The following is a 15737-nucleotide window of genomic DNA, read 5'->3' as shown; positions in this document are numbered from 1 at the left end:
ATGTCATCATGTAGCATATTGACCTGCCAAAGAGTGCATTGACAAACTCGCTGTGAATTTGCTGAGTTACAAATCTCAGATATTTTTGGTAGCATCCAAACTTGCTATCCAAGTCTCCACAGAAAAAAGGAGACACAACCTGTCTCCTTACAGCCTTAACCTCTGACCCCCCCAAAAAAAACAAGCTCAACACTCACAGTGACGGCTGCTGGTTTGGCTCAAACCACTGGACCGGCTACTGGAACGACATGCATGCGTGTTTAAAGTGAGCGCCGTCTCCTCTGAAACCATCTGAGAGACGATGTAAACCTGGAAGATGCTACAGAGGAACGCCGTAGATCTAGAAGTCAAAAGATGATGTTAACGTATAAAGTACTTACTAATGGCTGGATTACTATGGCGTAACCAAAGTCACTCATTCAGTGAAAACATACACTGTGCTGGTGTCTAATGCGTGGATATTGCAGTTGCATGAAGGGGTTAATCCTACAACGATGACGCCGATTGTTCAAAACGAGGCCGGCCGGCATCATTCTGCCTCTGCAGGGAACGGACCGTGCCGTGTGTGGTAGTGGAGACGATCCAGCCTGCGTGTTCAGAGACAAACTAAAGTGAGTTCTGGGACTATTTGACGGCTCGTCGGGTTTAGCTTTTCAGCCCGATGAAGCAAATAAAAAAGGCGACGGTACCGCAGGTCGTGAGAAGCGCTGCAAACAGGCCTGTGGCTCACTGAAGAGTGCGGTCCCAGCTCTGGACATCAGCATTTGAAAATAGGCTCATTTAAGAAATATCAACCCGGCAGCACCGAGTTCTGCTCCGGCAGCACCAGGTGTGCTGTAAAGGGCCGATTCCTTAAAATGACCCCCGAAACATTGAGATGAATTCACCATTTTACCATTTCAAGTCTAAGGCCTGTTAACACGACTGAACGATATGTCTTGAAATCATGAGAAGTGTCTGTCTGTCTGTCTGTCTGTCTGTCTGTCTGTCTGTCTCTGTGTGTGTGTGTGTGTGTGTGTGTGTGTGTGTGTGTGTGTGTGTGTGTGTGTAACGGTTCCGAGTCAAAGAAAAGTACTTCCTCTATACAAAGTGCGATCTATACCACATTCCTACTCAGCGATGCATACAGTAGTAGACTACTATGTTGCCAAAGGCAATTATTTGTTTCCATGTACAGTATTGAAAGGCGCTTAAGATCATTTTCATCTTGCTCATGGAAAAAAGAAATGGGTTATATACTCTATATATATATATATATATATATATATATATATATATATATATATATATATATATATATATATATATATATATATATATATATATATATATATATATATATATATATATATATATTTGATTTTAAAGGGTTTCATTCCAAAAACACTCATCTTCTCATCTGCTAAAATACATTTCTACCCAAAAAAACTACTAGTATTAAACAAAAATAAGGTTTTAAAATATTGGAGAACCTTAGTCTCAACAGGTACCGATTCTAATCACCTCTGTATTTATGTTCTTTTAATGTTAATAATCAGTCGGATCAAAATGATCTGTTATTGGTCTTTCCAGCTACGTGTCAATCTTCCAGACATGAAACTTGATCGGCTAAAAACAATCAATGAGAACTAGTGCCAGCGCTTCTTATTGTTAATTGGGAATGAAACTCTTTTGTACGTGTGTGTGTGTGTGTGGGTGTGTGTGTGTGTATGTGTGTGTGTGTGTGTGTGTGTGTGTGTGTGTGTGTGTGTGTGCCCAGTTTCAGTGTTTGTCCAGAGACTGTTTCTGAAGCTACGGTTCTCACTAACGTGGAGTTTTAAATGCTTGTAGAGCAGCAGTGAGGTTTCAGCATCGACATCCAGCTTATTTCCATCCTAATCCGCAGAGACGCAGATTCTGCATTGTTGGTGCAGTGGTGGAGTGAAACCGCTTCTTAATAAACCGTTAATGTTATTAAATGCACGAGCTGCTGCTTTAAGAAATCCGGTTCCGTCAGCGGGAAATTCTTGCAGGCAAACTTAAACTTAATGTTTGCAGCTTTTTCAAAAGATATAACAAGCCTCCTGTCTGAAGGAAAGATAATTGGATTTCAAGATTGCAACAGGGAATTCTGTCAGCTGTCATATAAGCCTCCAGTACAAGCAATCAAACAGGTCGGCGCCGTACAGCTCGTGGACCCGAAATGCCAGAACGCGAGCGACTGTTCCGCTCCCATCAAATCCGGACCTCGTGCTCAAAAAAAAAAAAAGAAAAAAGGGTGTAATTGGTAACGATACACACAGATTTTAAAAAAACTACAACTGGCAGCATACCAACAAACTGTTGGGCACCTAAATGTGCAGAGGATGCACTTTTTAAACCGGTCCAGAGAAGAACACTCACAGCTGGCCGCCGATACTCAAACCTCAAAGCCGGTGACGATGACGTCAGAAATGTCTCTTTACAAACGCATCCGGCGCTCGCTGAAACGTAGGCACAAAGAAAATAGCTGCATTATGTCGGGTCAACGGGACGACGGGTTTATCACTGAGGCCTCTTCGTTGTGCGCGCAGGAGACTGCGTGCTGGACGACAGCTTTCGGGAAGAGGCCATCCTTTCCAGAGGCTTCTTCCCGTTACAGGGAGACTTGAGACTTACGTCGGAAGTGGAAGACTTGGACTTGCCAACGTTTAATAGAGTGCGACTGAGAGAGCTGGGGGGCTTGGAAGACGCCTTTGTCCCTGGCTTTGACTCACCTCCGTGAGCCTCCGTCACGGCGTCTCCCGTCTTTCCGGCGTCACCGCCGATGTCCTTGGCTTGTCCGTTCTGCTTGCACGTCCTCTCCGAGGCTTTTTTGCCGAGCAGGGCGCTTTTGCCCAAATCAGCCGACCGGCGGCTTTCCCTTTGTCGGAGGGCGCTCTTGAAGAAGGACAAGCCTTTTTCCTCAGACTTGCTGCCGCGCTGCAGGTCTCTGTTGGAGACGCTGGGCGAGCGCAGGCTGGTGACGGAGGAGCTGCTGCTGGAGCTCCTCACGGATCTCCTCTCGGGCCGGTTGCCTTCCCCGCTCTTAGACGGGGACGAGCGGGCCGCCAAGCTGCCTCGGAGGCCGTCGACCAGGGGGCTGGTGTGCATAGAATCCCTGCTGTAGCTCCTTTCCACCAGCCTTTTCCGACCAGTCGCGGAGCTTTTCTCGGCGACGCCGGAGTTCTTCTTCGCGGTCGGCGATGGGGAAGCCGAGGACTGAGGCGTGGAGCGGACGAACGGCTTCCGCTGGGGCGTCGCGTCCACAGGCGGAGCTGCCTCCTTCGTTTTGGAGGGAGTTCCACAGGGTGTAGAGGCGCTCTTCTTGGCGTTTACGCTCTTTTCTTTAGTATTGCTCGCCTTTTTGCCTTTCACGGGAGTACTGGAAGACGTCTCGGCGGTGCAGGTCTTATGGGTCGAGCACAACCGCTTTTTGGAGGTTTTCTCTTGCTCCACTTTGCCGGAACTCTTTGAAGAGATTTCCGCCTTTGAGGCAAACCCTCCAATACTGCTCTTCCGTTTCTGTTCTTTGGAGGGAGTAGCTTGGGCGGGTAGAATGTTTTGGTCTATAGCTGTTATCTGGTTGTTGTTCTCAGTTGCCTCATTTTTGGTGCTCTTCTTTTCCGCTGGAGTGGGAGCCCTGCAGTACATGTCTAGGAACCTGGTATTGTTGTCCTGGTCACTGAAGTTGCTCTCCATCATAGACAGGGGAGTCCTGCTGCCAAAGTAGCGTTCGTGTCTACTGTAGCTGCCAAAACAGGAAGTGGAAACTTTGTCATCGCAGGCCTCTCCTATCCTCTCTAGAGGAGGGGAACATCGGGAGTCCAGGGAGAAGCGCGAGGGCGAGTTGGATCTCATGTGCAGCTTCGCAGACAGAGACCAAGAGGGCTTGATGCCACTATCGTTGAAGGCTAAAGGGCTGGCGATGGACGACCTGGAGGACACGCTCTGACGCTGAATGCTCCTCACAAACGGGCGGACCGAGAATCCTCCTAAAAACAAAAAAAGAAACGTTGTTAGAAACCCTCAATTAATACATTTAGTCATTTGAAAAGCTTTAACAAACTTAAGTTTGTACATAAATGTAATAAGTGAGTAAATAAGGATGTAAGTCTCTCAGTCTTTGGCGTTTGCTGTCGTTCCCTTTTCCCAATTAATTTCAGCTGAATGTCCCCTGAGCTGATTGGAGGGTTATTCAGATCACCTGTTGAGCAGGCTGTGGGGATCGGCTCCTAATTAAGAACCGAGAGCAGCTTGGTGCCTTTCTCCTCTCGGCCAATCAGAGTGTGATGACACCCTTCAACCGGGGCTGAAGAGAGGACGTTCTGATCCTACCTAGACTTCATGCAGACCTCAGCTCATCCACAAACTTTCAGATTTCGTCGTCGCCTAAACTTTTCTGCTCTGAAACTGAGCTGAAGTGAATATTAAAGAACCTTTCCACTAGGTTACCAGCATCAGGGCAGACCGCAGGCTTTATTCTATTACTGAAACCCCTTGATAGAAATCGAAGAAGCCTATTTTCCATTGTGAAAGCAATTGTGAGATTTGTTTCTCTAATAAATCTCTGTTTTATGTGGTTGGGAACTAGTTCTCGGGTTTCTTCCCGATCAGCTGAAATCTTGGGAATCTGTACCGCCACAATGACCACTAGCAATAACTTTCATTAAGTACTGATGCAGCAAATAAATGTTGAGGCATTAAAAACATATTAGAAGTTTAAAAAAAAAAAAAAAAACGGTTGCATAGCTCAATATATTGCATATTTTGGCAGCATTAGCCGTAGTGATGCATGTGGAAGTTGTAGTAAAGCAGCAGTTTGTTTGGCCAACATTGTTCTGGGACTGACTGATGTACTGAGGAGGGTTAAACAGAGACTACTTTCATATTAACCACAAACAGAAGCCCGACAAGCCAACATCTGTCTCTATTTGGATTCACTCGCTGCGTCGGGTTTCCCACAGTACAGAGCCGCAGAGCGTGTTTTCCTTTTGCTCGTCAGCGTTCCTGACTGTAAACATCTCTGGGAAACCTTGGTGGTATCTTTAGATTCCAACAGAACCACTGTCGGTGGAAGGAGAACTGCACTTCGTACAGAGGTTTGCGTTGCTTGTTTAAAAAGCAAAGCTGTCTCTTTGAAGCCGTCTCCTTTCCTCATTTTGGTCGACAACTGGTTTCCCCACATGTGTTGCTTCTATATTGGTTTTTGGTCTTCTGAATTTTTTTAATCTGGTGGATCAAAAGTCACAAGCTAGCTCTGACCTGCTTCTGTTAGAACTATCAAACTTAAAAGTAAGAGTCAGGAGGACAGCAGCAGTTCATGTGTGGTGAAAATACACACAAGGCAGCGCCACAAAGAAATCCAACGTTACGCCTGTAAGCATCGTCTCACCGTCATCTTCACTGCGCTCTACTGGAAACTCCACCGACTCAGCCAGCGACGCCAGAGAGGTGCGTCTGGATGAGGCTCCAGAGGCCAAGCTAGCAGGCCTACTGCCGGGTAACCTGTTGATCCAGTGGTCACACAGGGAGGAACTGGTGGAGCCTGTGTAGAAGACAAGCAAAACTGGTTTCTGAGCCACGGCGAGGTATACTACCCAGTTATTTCCCTCAAATAACACCGTGATTGTAGATACATGCACATCAAAGTCATCATGGCGAAATTCAGAAGTCACAATGGTCCTGTAGTATACCTTTTGTAGCTATGTTCATGCATTACATTACATTACAGTCATTTAGTATCTATCTACACACCGTAGACGCAGCTACGGGAGACATTTTGGGGTTAAGTGTCTTGCTCAAGGACACATTGACATGAGACTAGCGGAGCAGGAGCCGGGGATCGAACCGCCGACCCTCTGATTGAAAGGCGGCCCTGCTCTCCACTTAGCCACGGTCAACCCCAGGTGCACCCTCATGCAGCTATTGTAATAAAACTACACTTTGACTTCAAGACACTTTGAACTCTAAATACAGCGGATATTTGGCAGACGGTAGGAGACAAACACTGACCAGCAACAGAGCTGTTGGCCGACCAGGAGGGAATAACCGTCCTCCGCTGGTAGAACAGTATGTAGGCCGTCTGCTGACACACGTCATCGTCGGCTACTGGTGAAACCTCACTGTCATCGAAGCAGTACCACTGACCATCAATGGAGTTCTTACAGTAGGCTGCGACAGCGAAGGGAAGAAGGGGTTGAAAATGGAAGATGAACACACAACTATGCAGCCTTATCCTCATACATTTGATCCGGGACAGTCGTTCACAGTCTTACCCGTGTAGTGGCCTCCGTGCATGTTCCCATGGTGGTTGCACACGGCGTACAGGTCATACAGGTAGTCATCGGGGTTTCTTCCCAGGCCATAAGGCCGCCTCCAAGGTGACCAATGGGAGGGTAAGCTCCAGCTGCTCTGGCTTCTCTTAACCACATGAGGTGCCATGTCCATGCCCATCAGCGGGAACCGCACCATGTTCTGCATCTTCACCCTCCGGTCCCCCTCCTGGAACAGAGGTTTAGGATTATAACATCAGTATTCATCGACTGCAGCCTAGAGCACTTGTTTTTAGGCAGAACCATGAGGTCTCAGTTTATTTGGGGTTTGATGAAAAGTACACAGTAGCTAGAACCATTACTAAGGACTTTTAGCTGCTTGATTTAACTGTTTTCGAGAGCCAGCCATCTCTTTTATTTCATTTAAGATAAACTTCATCAAACCTGTAACAGGATACATGCTTCAGAAAATCAAATTAAATCTCTTAAAACACCCCGAGTGGGGCTGGGCATCGTTTAAAATGTTTCAGTACCAATAAAAATGTTTATTCTGGAGCGCCTTGGGTTTTTACAATGCATGCCACAGAACCACCACGTCCCAGGTTTGAGTCCGGCCTTAGGGCCCTTTGTTGCACGTCGTATCCCTACTGTACGTAGAAAAGCAACATCTTAAAGCAAAAATAAAAAGCTAGAGCGGTTCTTGTAGTTCCACATCTCTATGGGAACAGTGTTTGGTTGAGCTAAATACCTGTCTGAACCTCTTGAGGTGCAGTATGAGAACATCCGGCAGCGTCCACAGGCTGAGCTTGATGCGGCCCTGCTGCAGCTGCTTGCAGTGGGGACAGCGCCAGGCGTCGTCTGGGGCCAGCTGAGAAAAACACACGCACACGCACACACACACACACACACACACACACACACACACACACACACACACACACACACACACACACACACACACACACACACACAGGCAGCGGCCATCAAGGACGAGCTCCCACCACAGCGCTTATAATATGAGCCTCACACGGGACAAGGCCCTGAGCTTTTCTCTCGTTCCTCCTCAACACAAACCACAGTGTATATGTGGGCCTGTGCTCAGTATTTTCCCCAAACATAGCGTTAGGAGACAAATACACAGTAAAACCAAAAGACTTGTTGAACTTTAGCAGAGGACCGATACACTGGCGAGGAGACATGTGATACACTACCCACTGACAATGTGCCGAGGCAAAGTAAAGATGTGTTTTCTAATGTCGGACTCGTGACCGGCTGCGTTTCGTGTCGTTGGGTGCACGTGTGCGGTCACAGGGTTACCTGCTCCTCCTTGGTGTACAGCTGAAAGCACTGAGCGAGGGTGCAGGCCTGCGGCTGATGATGCTGTTCCCTGTGCAGATACACACTCTCAGCGTCAGGAATGTACTCCTCCTCAGTGTGTCCGAACAGACTGTGGGAACAAAAAGGAGCACGCTTCTTTCACTCAACGGCAAAGCGATCCAGTTTGTCCTTTTGATAAACTGGATAATTTACATATGATAATCAGACTCCTGAACTGTGTCGTACTTGTAGTTTTTCTTGAAGTATTGGATCTTGCAGCAGCATGGAAAAGGGCTGAGAACAAACACTAAGTACAGGTCTGAGGAGCAACTCAATGTCTTGAGGGGATTTTCCTCCACATGTTTGCCAAAGACTGTTGATGAACTACACATGACTAATGATCAAGATGTGACTTCCATTTGACCATTAACGGGTGTGTGTGTGTGTGTGTGTGTGTGTGTGTGTGTGTGTGTGTGTGTGTGTGTGTGTGTGTGTGTGTGTGTGTGTGTGTGTGCTAACCACATCATGTAATTAGCTTAAGGGAGGAAATAAGAGCGAACATGTTGCTGAACTTCAAACTCTGGTGTTTACTTGTGGTTTCAAATTAAGACCATTTGCAGGTAGATTAAGGGATTTTGATTTTTTTTCAAAAGCAAATGATGTGAACAGCAGAGACACTTCAAAAGAGGTCTAGTCCTGTACAACGGCTCCTGTGGGGATTTGCTTAACTTGACAGTTCCTGCAGAGATCCTGCATAATGCAATGACTGTCGTCGTCGTCATCAGTTCTTTTTTGCCTCACTGTAAACCGTAACGCTGTTCTCTGAACTGAAGCAGCAGTGATGTGTGGGCATGCTTATGCTTTGTGAATGTGACGAGTTGTTTCCTTCTAAGTCGATGAGCAATTCACATCATGCTGAGAAACTGGATCCGATGACACCGCTGCAAGATTCAGGCCTATTTCACAATATTTTGTTTTACATTCAAACTGATTCTATCGCCTCAGTTGTGCTTTCTGCATAACTGCTCACACGGACTATCTTGTTAGCCGGCCCGTTAAGGCATGGCAAGTTATTAAAATGACAGTAACAACACCTTCAATGTCATGTCTACAAAGCAAGTTATTAAAATGAACAGCATGGTTTAATGTGATTTGGCAGTCTAGTTTGCAAAGATTACAGCAAACAAATGTCAACACCTGGATTTATTCTGTGCAGAACAAACATATTGTAGTGTCGACAAAAATAAACTCATCAATAATGAATCTTTTTTTCCCACTCACTAGTCCTTGGTCTCTTTGTCCCACTCCACCACAATCTTCACGTGCGGAGGCCCCCCCTGTCCACAGGACTTGTATGCTCTGTAGTGGGAAACAAACATGGAGGCAGGTGACATTTCATATCCCCTCGTCTACGTCACTGTGGGCTAGAAAGAAAGTCGCGCGTTTCATAATCTACATGCAACTACAAGACATTTCTTTAGAAGACGGTTTATGGTAAATTAAATCATTCTCGCTCTCAAAGAGCAGCAGTAAATGAAAAGTTAATATGGATTTGTGTGTGAAACAGACCATAATATATCCAGAGAGATTCTAGTTGTAAGAGACCTATTAATCAGTCACAACTTTTGATTCATGCACCTCTGCTGAGCAACAATGTCGTGACTTGTTTTGTTGCAGACTGAAGTCGGTAATAAACCAAACGTGCTGAACTGGCATTTTTTTTTTTTTTTACAAACGGTTAAAATCATGTGAGGGCATGTCATCAAAGCAGAGAACATGAACAAGATGGGTGTCATTTAGACCTCACCTCGTTACCTAACGTCATGCCCGTCTTTACCTTTATCCACATATGTACAGTGTTTGTTTGGAAGAGGCACAGGTCAACTACAGCTTCCAAACATTTGATTCAATATCAATAACCAAATTCAAATAGATTCCAGTATCGTGAAACAAAATCTACATTTTACTGACTGTTGGTTTTCCACCTTTTCAACACGAACGGCCGTTAAAGGCCTTATTCTGTCAACAGGCTGAGATTTATGAAAGCATACACAGAACACACTGCATCGAGGAGACGGACATGTGTGACACGTCATTCACAACGAACCACAATATGATACATAGACGTTGTATTAAAACGGCAGAACTGACCTTTCCACGGTCGGGTGACAGAGCGGTCTCTCGTCTTGGGGAAGGAGGTAGGTGATGCCGACGACGCCAACCACCCGCAGACTGAACGGTCCGACCTGTGCAGAGACACCAGCGTCAGTGCGTCTGGCTCATTAACACGGTGCAATCGCTCATTCAGAACTTCTTATGCGTCGGCGTATTTACTGTGCAGATAAAGCGGCGTGTTCCTCTTCCTACCTGAATGTAGACCCCTGGCCTCAGGAGATGACGCATTTTCTCCAGGATCTCTTTCTGTAGAGCGTCCCAGGTCACAGTGCGCTCCATGTACAGGACAAACGGCAGGCCGAACCTAAAAACGGCAACCGGGTGCGAGGCTTTAGTCGCTCTTATTTCACCGGGAAGCTTTGAACGACACCGGACTGGATAGCGTGTTATAACGATGAGAAAGATTTCATAGTTCATATAATATTGCGAGTGCAGTACCTCTTTCCTTGGTGGCCGGTACAAGCCCTGTTACACACCAGAAGGATCATTTTTTCTGGCCCCAGGTTCTTATTGGGCGATGCGGTTAAAGGGGTCACGGCTCCTTGCATGAAAGACGACGTCCTGCTGATTTCTGTCCCATATTTTAAGTTGTTATGATTCAGGTTTGCCAGAAGACTTCCTGTGAAAGACACAAACGAGGCTCGTACAAATTCCCCTCCATTGAACGTAGTGTGGGAATAAAATATGAAGTACAATTTACCTCTTTTTGTGCGTATGTTTTCCAGTTTGAAGGTCTCCGGTGTCTCAAAGGCAAATATAGAATCACTCTCTTGAATGATTTCAAGATCGTCGTCGTCATCGCAAAATGAACGATGGAAACCATCGTAGTACATTTCAGTCAAAACAAACTGAAAGAGAAGAAAAGAGCACATTTAAAAAAAAATGCAGCGTCCGGATTAAACAACATTTACTCTGGTGGCATTTTCATCCTGCCAGCTTTCAGCAATGTTATCACTCAGCTGTTTGTGTGCGACTGTAACACGGTCTCGCTGCGAGACCCTGAGCCGATACGAGACGGGAATAGTACCTGGTCCATTGGGATCTTGGTCTCACGTGACACGGCATCTCGGAGGCGATAGACGGTGCTGTTGAGGGGAACGGCAACTCCGATCCGCATACAGTGAGAGTACTTCCCCTGGTACACCACCGTCACATACAGGGGCCTGGCAAACACAGATGATGCGAATAAAACACATCACTATGTGAGCAGGGCTGCTCCTGCTTTAAAGCCATGGTTCACATGTATTCTAGTGGAAAGATGCGAGACGCTCATTTCCCCCTTCTTCGCGTTTCTTTCGTCAGATTTATTTTTCTGAACTGATGACTCTCCTAAAATGAACACACTGTTGTTTTGGTTTGAAACCACACAGATCACAGCTCCAGAGAGTAACTCACCGTGTGTGCGGCAGCGGGATCGGTAAGGAGATGCAGAGGAAGGGATCAAACGTATTGCTTTGCTTTTGGCAATGTGGGCAAGTAAGAGAAGACCTGTTAGGAAAAAAATGTAATCTCTTAATATAACAGAGAGATAACGTGGCCATACTTGTAATTACTGGATCTAAAGCGTACCTGTACTGAGCCTGAAACAGTTCTTGTACAAAGGACCCGGCAGAGAGGGGGGGGGATGGCCCCTCTAAGCTTTGATCGTCTTCTTCAATCGGTGGCTGAACAAACACAAACAGGTTTTACTCGTCAGATTACCAAGTCATAGATAAAACCAGCCTATCAGCTTCAGGGTCTAAGGAGGAAAAACAAGACCAGGCAAGTCTGGATCAGCGGGAATGTGAATGCAGCTCATGTGTACAAATGCACTGAGTGACCAGAATCACTGAAACACCTGTGAGTTTAAATAGTCCTGCAATAATATCTGGGATATATTCTTTAGCTTCCCAGATATGAAGGAGCGTACGGCTGAGCGATAAGAGGGGAATCTTCCGCGTGTAATCGCTGCTTTATATGAAAACAACAAGCGATGCCCCGTAACAGGGCTTCCAAACACACCTTTATAGCAGGCCTGATGTTGGGGTTGACGGTGTTGAGGTCCTCGTGAACTCTGTCCAGCAGCCACAGCAGAAACTCCTGAGCGTCGTGCTGAGCGTTCCCTTTGAACTGGGTGGCATTTTTCGACACAGCATTCTGCAACAAACGGCACGGTCCAAGGGTCAGGAGGCAAATCTCAGCCCCGTTTCTTCAGATATGTTGATCAGGAAGTGTATTTTATGAATAGACATCATGAGTGTAGCAGTGTTGTGGGTAAGGACCCACACTGATCATGCACTTACCTTAAAGTCCCTGCTATGTTGCGGGGTATACTCAAACGTCCACAGAGCCCGCACGAGCCCTGACAGCTGCTCCGTGACTTCCCCTTTGGACAGAGGACCCTTCTTCTGCAGATGGACGCCATTGGTCTTTGGTTTGCCCTCCTCCGGCTCCTCGCCTTTGTAGTGCTCCAGAACGAGGTACTCGGCAAAGAGTTCCGTGTTGCTGAGACACTGCAGAACCGCGTTCATGAAGCAGGTATTCCCGTGGTTTTTGAGGCCCGACACTCCAGGAACTCTCTCTCCTGACAGGAACCCCGCGAGGTCCCCATCGTCCATGGGCACATCTTTGCTCCCAGGTTTAAAAGTTGAAAAGCCTCCATCGTCTTTGTCATCTTCTGCTTGCACTTCAGATCCAAAGTGTGATAACGCCGTGAGAGTCCTGAGGACTCTGCTCATGAAACTGCCAACAGAGCGGACAGAGCCTCGCCTGAAGAGCTTCTTGCTGAAGCTCGACTTCTTGTCCTTGATTGCGGCTTTGCAAGACATGATTCCTCTTCCACGGGCGTCCACACTCAGACAGATGTGCTGTGATGAAGAAGAAGAAGGAGAAGAAGAAGAGCCATCTCCCCGGCTGCTTTCTGCTGCTCCATCTCAAAACATGTAGTCAGCAATGACTGCTGGCAACGTCAGGTGTGTTAGCTGACCTTAGCTAGTAATGCCATTTCAGTTGACGGGTCTTCTTCTCAAGCATGCAGCTGCAACTCAGATGTGTAGTTTCACTTAACGTTAGAATTCCGTGCGCTACAACCTTGCCAACAAACCGCCCAAGGCCAATCACCTAATTTCTTAAGACGCGTAACACAAACATTGCTACGGTCTGTTATTGATGTCTGCAACTTGCTCCACGGTTACCTCTTGTTTTAGCGGTTCACCGCCCCGCAGCAATGAATCAACATCGGTTATACTGAAAGCGAAGGCAGCAGCGTTAGCTACTTAGCTAACGCTGACGCTAGCTACAATAACAACAAGAGCAGCAGAAACGGCAACCGAGCGGTTCGGCCGAGACGTCCGTGTTCACCAGAAACTGATAGTCCGCCATGTTTTGCAGGAAATGACAGTTGAAGTAGAAAGTGTGTCCAAAATTTGCTTAACCTCGCATTTGTCACATATTTAGAGGCACATTCGGGCTAAGCTAACAGCAGAATCCTTCTACTTCTTCTTCGTCTTCTTCTTGTTCATGTTTGTTTTGGCAGCTGGTGAGCTGGTTCACCATCACGTCAGCGCCCCCTGCTGGACCGGAGTAAGAGCAGCAGCCTGGCAGTACTGCAGCCAGATGTGCTCTTTGTACCGTTGCTGCTCTCACTAACCCTGTTTATTAAAATCATTTAAATGTAGACCTAGCCAGACATTTTAATGGCCAACAATTCAGTTGTACAGACTGATGAATAAACAAATGTTATTTTAATTTTTTTATAGCTGCATTACTCTAAGGAAGGAAATCTGCAGCACCGTATCACCCTAATCAGAACAATATATAAATGAATAATGAATAATATATATCTCTCAAATAAATCACTGCCATAACGTTGAAGGACAGGTAACATACGTTGCTTTGAACTACTCTCCATGGCGATAGACTCAGATATATCTTCTTATGTTCAGCTGCAGATAAACCAGATGTGGAGACGGTCAATCAAGAGTCCAAAATGTGTTTGTTTTAGAGGTGGGCCTGCACCTTTCACTGAGGAAGCCTTTATGAGCAAGTTGATTTAATACCAACCGCTCCTACATATCATCTGAGAGCTGGGTTATTGTGCAGACTACTTGTTTTCATCTTTGGCAGCCTAGGACACACTTGTGAGAGGGAGTCAACCTCTTGAGATGCCCCACAAGGAGGCTACGTGGCTTGAAAAGTACTGTGATGTCTCTGTTATCATTGGCAGTCACCATGTGTGTAAGTATATATTTATATCAGAGAGTGACGTGGTGACGGCGTGTAAATCCACCATCTCTCTTTGTTCACGTCTTTGCCCAACGCGTCCGAACACAATGGTTCCTCAGATATCTACCGAGAAAGTTCCTCCTCGGGTTGTCACGTCGTAGGAGTTATTGAGAATGTGAGAGCGGAGACACCGTGGGTTGGTGGCTAACGCACGTTTCAGAGTATTTTAATCAGTCTCTGAATCATCCTTCTGAACAGACAATACGTTTTCCTTGTATTATGTAGGCGGAGAAGACGGACAAAGAGAAGAGCAAATATCCCAAGGACTTAATGATGCCAAATGAAGCTGATATGAAAATCATTACAGTTGTCTTTTTATCATGGGGGTGACTGATTTCAGTGCCATTGTTCGACTTGTAATTACAGTATTGATTAGTATAGTACGGTGTTCAGCAATAGAAAACAAAATAATAAAGTAAGTGATCATTATAAAAGGAAGAGATGTGTCACAATGTGCTAATTGTTGATACAATCTTCTCATTGTCCATGCATCCAGTTCAACATATCGGTCACTGTCTAATTCCCTGGGAACTATACTGTTCCAGTGACTCTTTGCTCTCTGTTTGCACGTTAATAAAAAACATCGTGATGAAAAGAAAACACATTGTATTCATGTCCATAATGTCAAGATCGTCAACATCACATGCTGCCGTTGTGTAATTGTTAGTTTCAGCCCTTTGAGATAACTCGAGTGTCTGAGCGTGTTCCGTTGAAACTAAAGTGTTGTCACGCTCAGCACGTCAGTAACTAAACAGCAACACTTTCTGGAGATAATGGTGTCGATGTTTGAGTGACGGTTGTTTTGTGTTGCGCTGATTAGCTTCTTGTTCTCACTGATGGAGTGAACTGTGAACACTTCCACTGATTGGCGCTTTTATTGTGTCGAGATGCTTGATGTCACCGTGGAGCGGATCCAACAGCCGGATCGATACGCCGAAAGAAATGCGTGACTTTGATTTGGGTGCTTCAAGACGCATCCGGATGAATTACTGCCGCATCTTATTGAAAAGCTTATTATATTATTATTATTATTATAGCCAAACACACAGGGTGCAGTACTTACACCCTACTCACCACTGGGTGGCTGTACATGCATCTCAAACCAGCTATCTGTTCTCGCCTTATCAACGTCTCTCCAGGAGTCTCGTTCTCTCCTCTCAGGTTCCCTGGGTTGTGGTTATACCTGATACCCACTACCATCATTATTGTTAGTCACATTTATATTACTATAACTGCTATTATTATCATCATCATCATCATCTTCATCATCATTCCATCCACTGTTGCTGTTTGTATTAGGAGTCATTCTATTTTTCTTATATTTCCTCTGCTATTGTTAGTGCTACTGCTGTGATTACTCTCATTATATGTATAATTTCTGTAATATGGATTGATTGGTGTAATACTGTTATGTTGTTCATTCTGTACACACAACATCTGTTGCCTTCTCAGTTGCTCTCCCTGAGGTTTGTTCCTTTTTTTCCCCCGTTAATAGATTTTTCAAGGGGGGGGGGGATTTGTAATATTGGGTTGAACTGAATACTTCTTACTGTGGAAGATTTGAAAACAGCGTTTTGCCGCTCATCACTGAGCAAAGTGGGTCAAATCTGAGTGAGTTCTGGGAACATGTTGCCGCCTCCATCGTCCAATGTGCGAGCTTGGGGTTGAGCTGGGATTCAAACGGCAGGATCAGCAGCTGCTCTGTATTGA

At 45.8% G+C, this 15737-nt stretch overlaps 1 protein-coding gene across 1 annotated transcript; it reads right to left on the bottom strand.

Annotated features, from left to right (window-relative positions):
* Positions 1-1375: 1375 nt before the first annotated feature.
* usp31 (ubiquitin specific peptidase 31) lies at positions 1376-13229 on the bottom strand. The gene is made up of 16 exons (XM_068728036.1): positions 12047-13229; positions 11766-11900; positions 11334-11428; positions 11160-11252; positions 10792-10927; positions 10465-10612; positions 10203-10383; positions 9957-10068; positions 9741-9835; positions 8871-8948; positions 7590-7719; positions 7021-7140; positions 6276-6501; positions 6013-6171; positions 5393-5545; positions 1376-3992 (listed from the first exon to the last, which is right to left on the bottom strand). Exons 1-16 carry the CDS (start codon positions 12569-12571, stop codon positions 2524-2526), a joined length of 3855 nt encoding a protein of 1284 aa, XP_068584137.1. The 5' UTR covers positions 12572-13229; the 3' UTR covers positions 1376-2523.
* Positions 13230-15737: the final 2508 nt, after the last annotated feature.

The sequence above is a fragment of the Cebidichthys violaceus genome, unplaced genomic scaffold (genome assembly GCF_023349555.1).
Source record: "Cebidichthys violaceus isolate CVI_PGR_0920_01 unplaced genomic scaffold, fCebVio1.0.p SCAF_40, whole genome shotgun sequence".
NCBI lineage: Eukaryota > Metazoa > Chordata > Actinopteri > Perciformes > Stichaeidae > Cebidichthys > Cebidichthys violaceus.
The sequence above is the reverse complement of the archived record's forward strand: the minus strand, read 5'-3'. Positions and strand labels throughout refer to the sequence as shown.

Excerpts from the sequence above, each read along its gene's own strand:
- usp31 (XM_068728036.1), bottom strand. The coding sequence starts at position 12,571 with ATGTCTTGCAAAGCCGCAATCAAGGACAAGAAGTCGAGCTTCAGCAAG. Across the intron at positions 8,949-9,740 it reads TGTCACCCGACCGTGGAAAG|AGCATACAAGTCCTGTGGAC; the intron begins GTCAGTTCTGCC and ends TTCCCACTACAG. Across the intron at positions 6,172-6,275 it reads GCACGGAGGCCACTACACGG|CCTACTGTAAGAACTCCATT; the intron begins GTAAGACTGTGA and ends TCGCTGTCGCAG.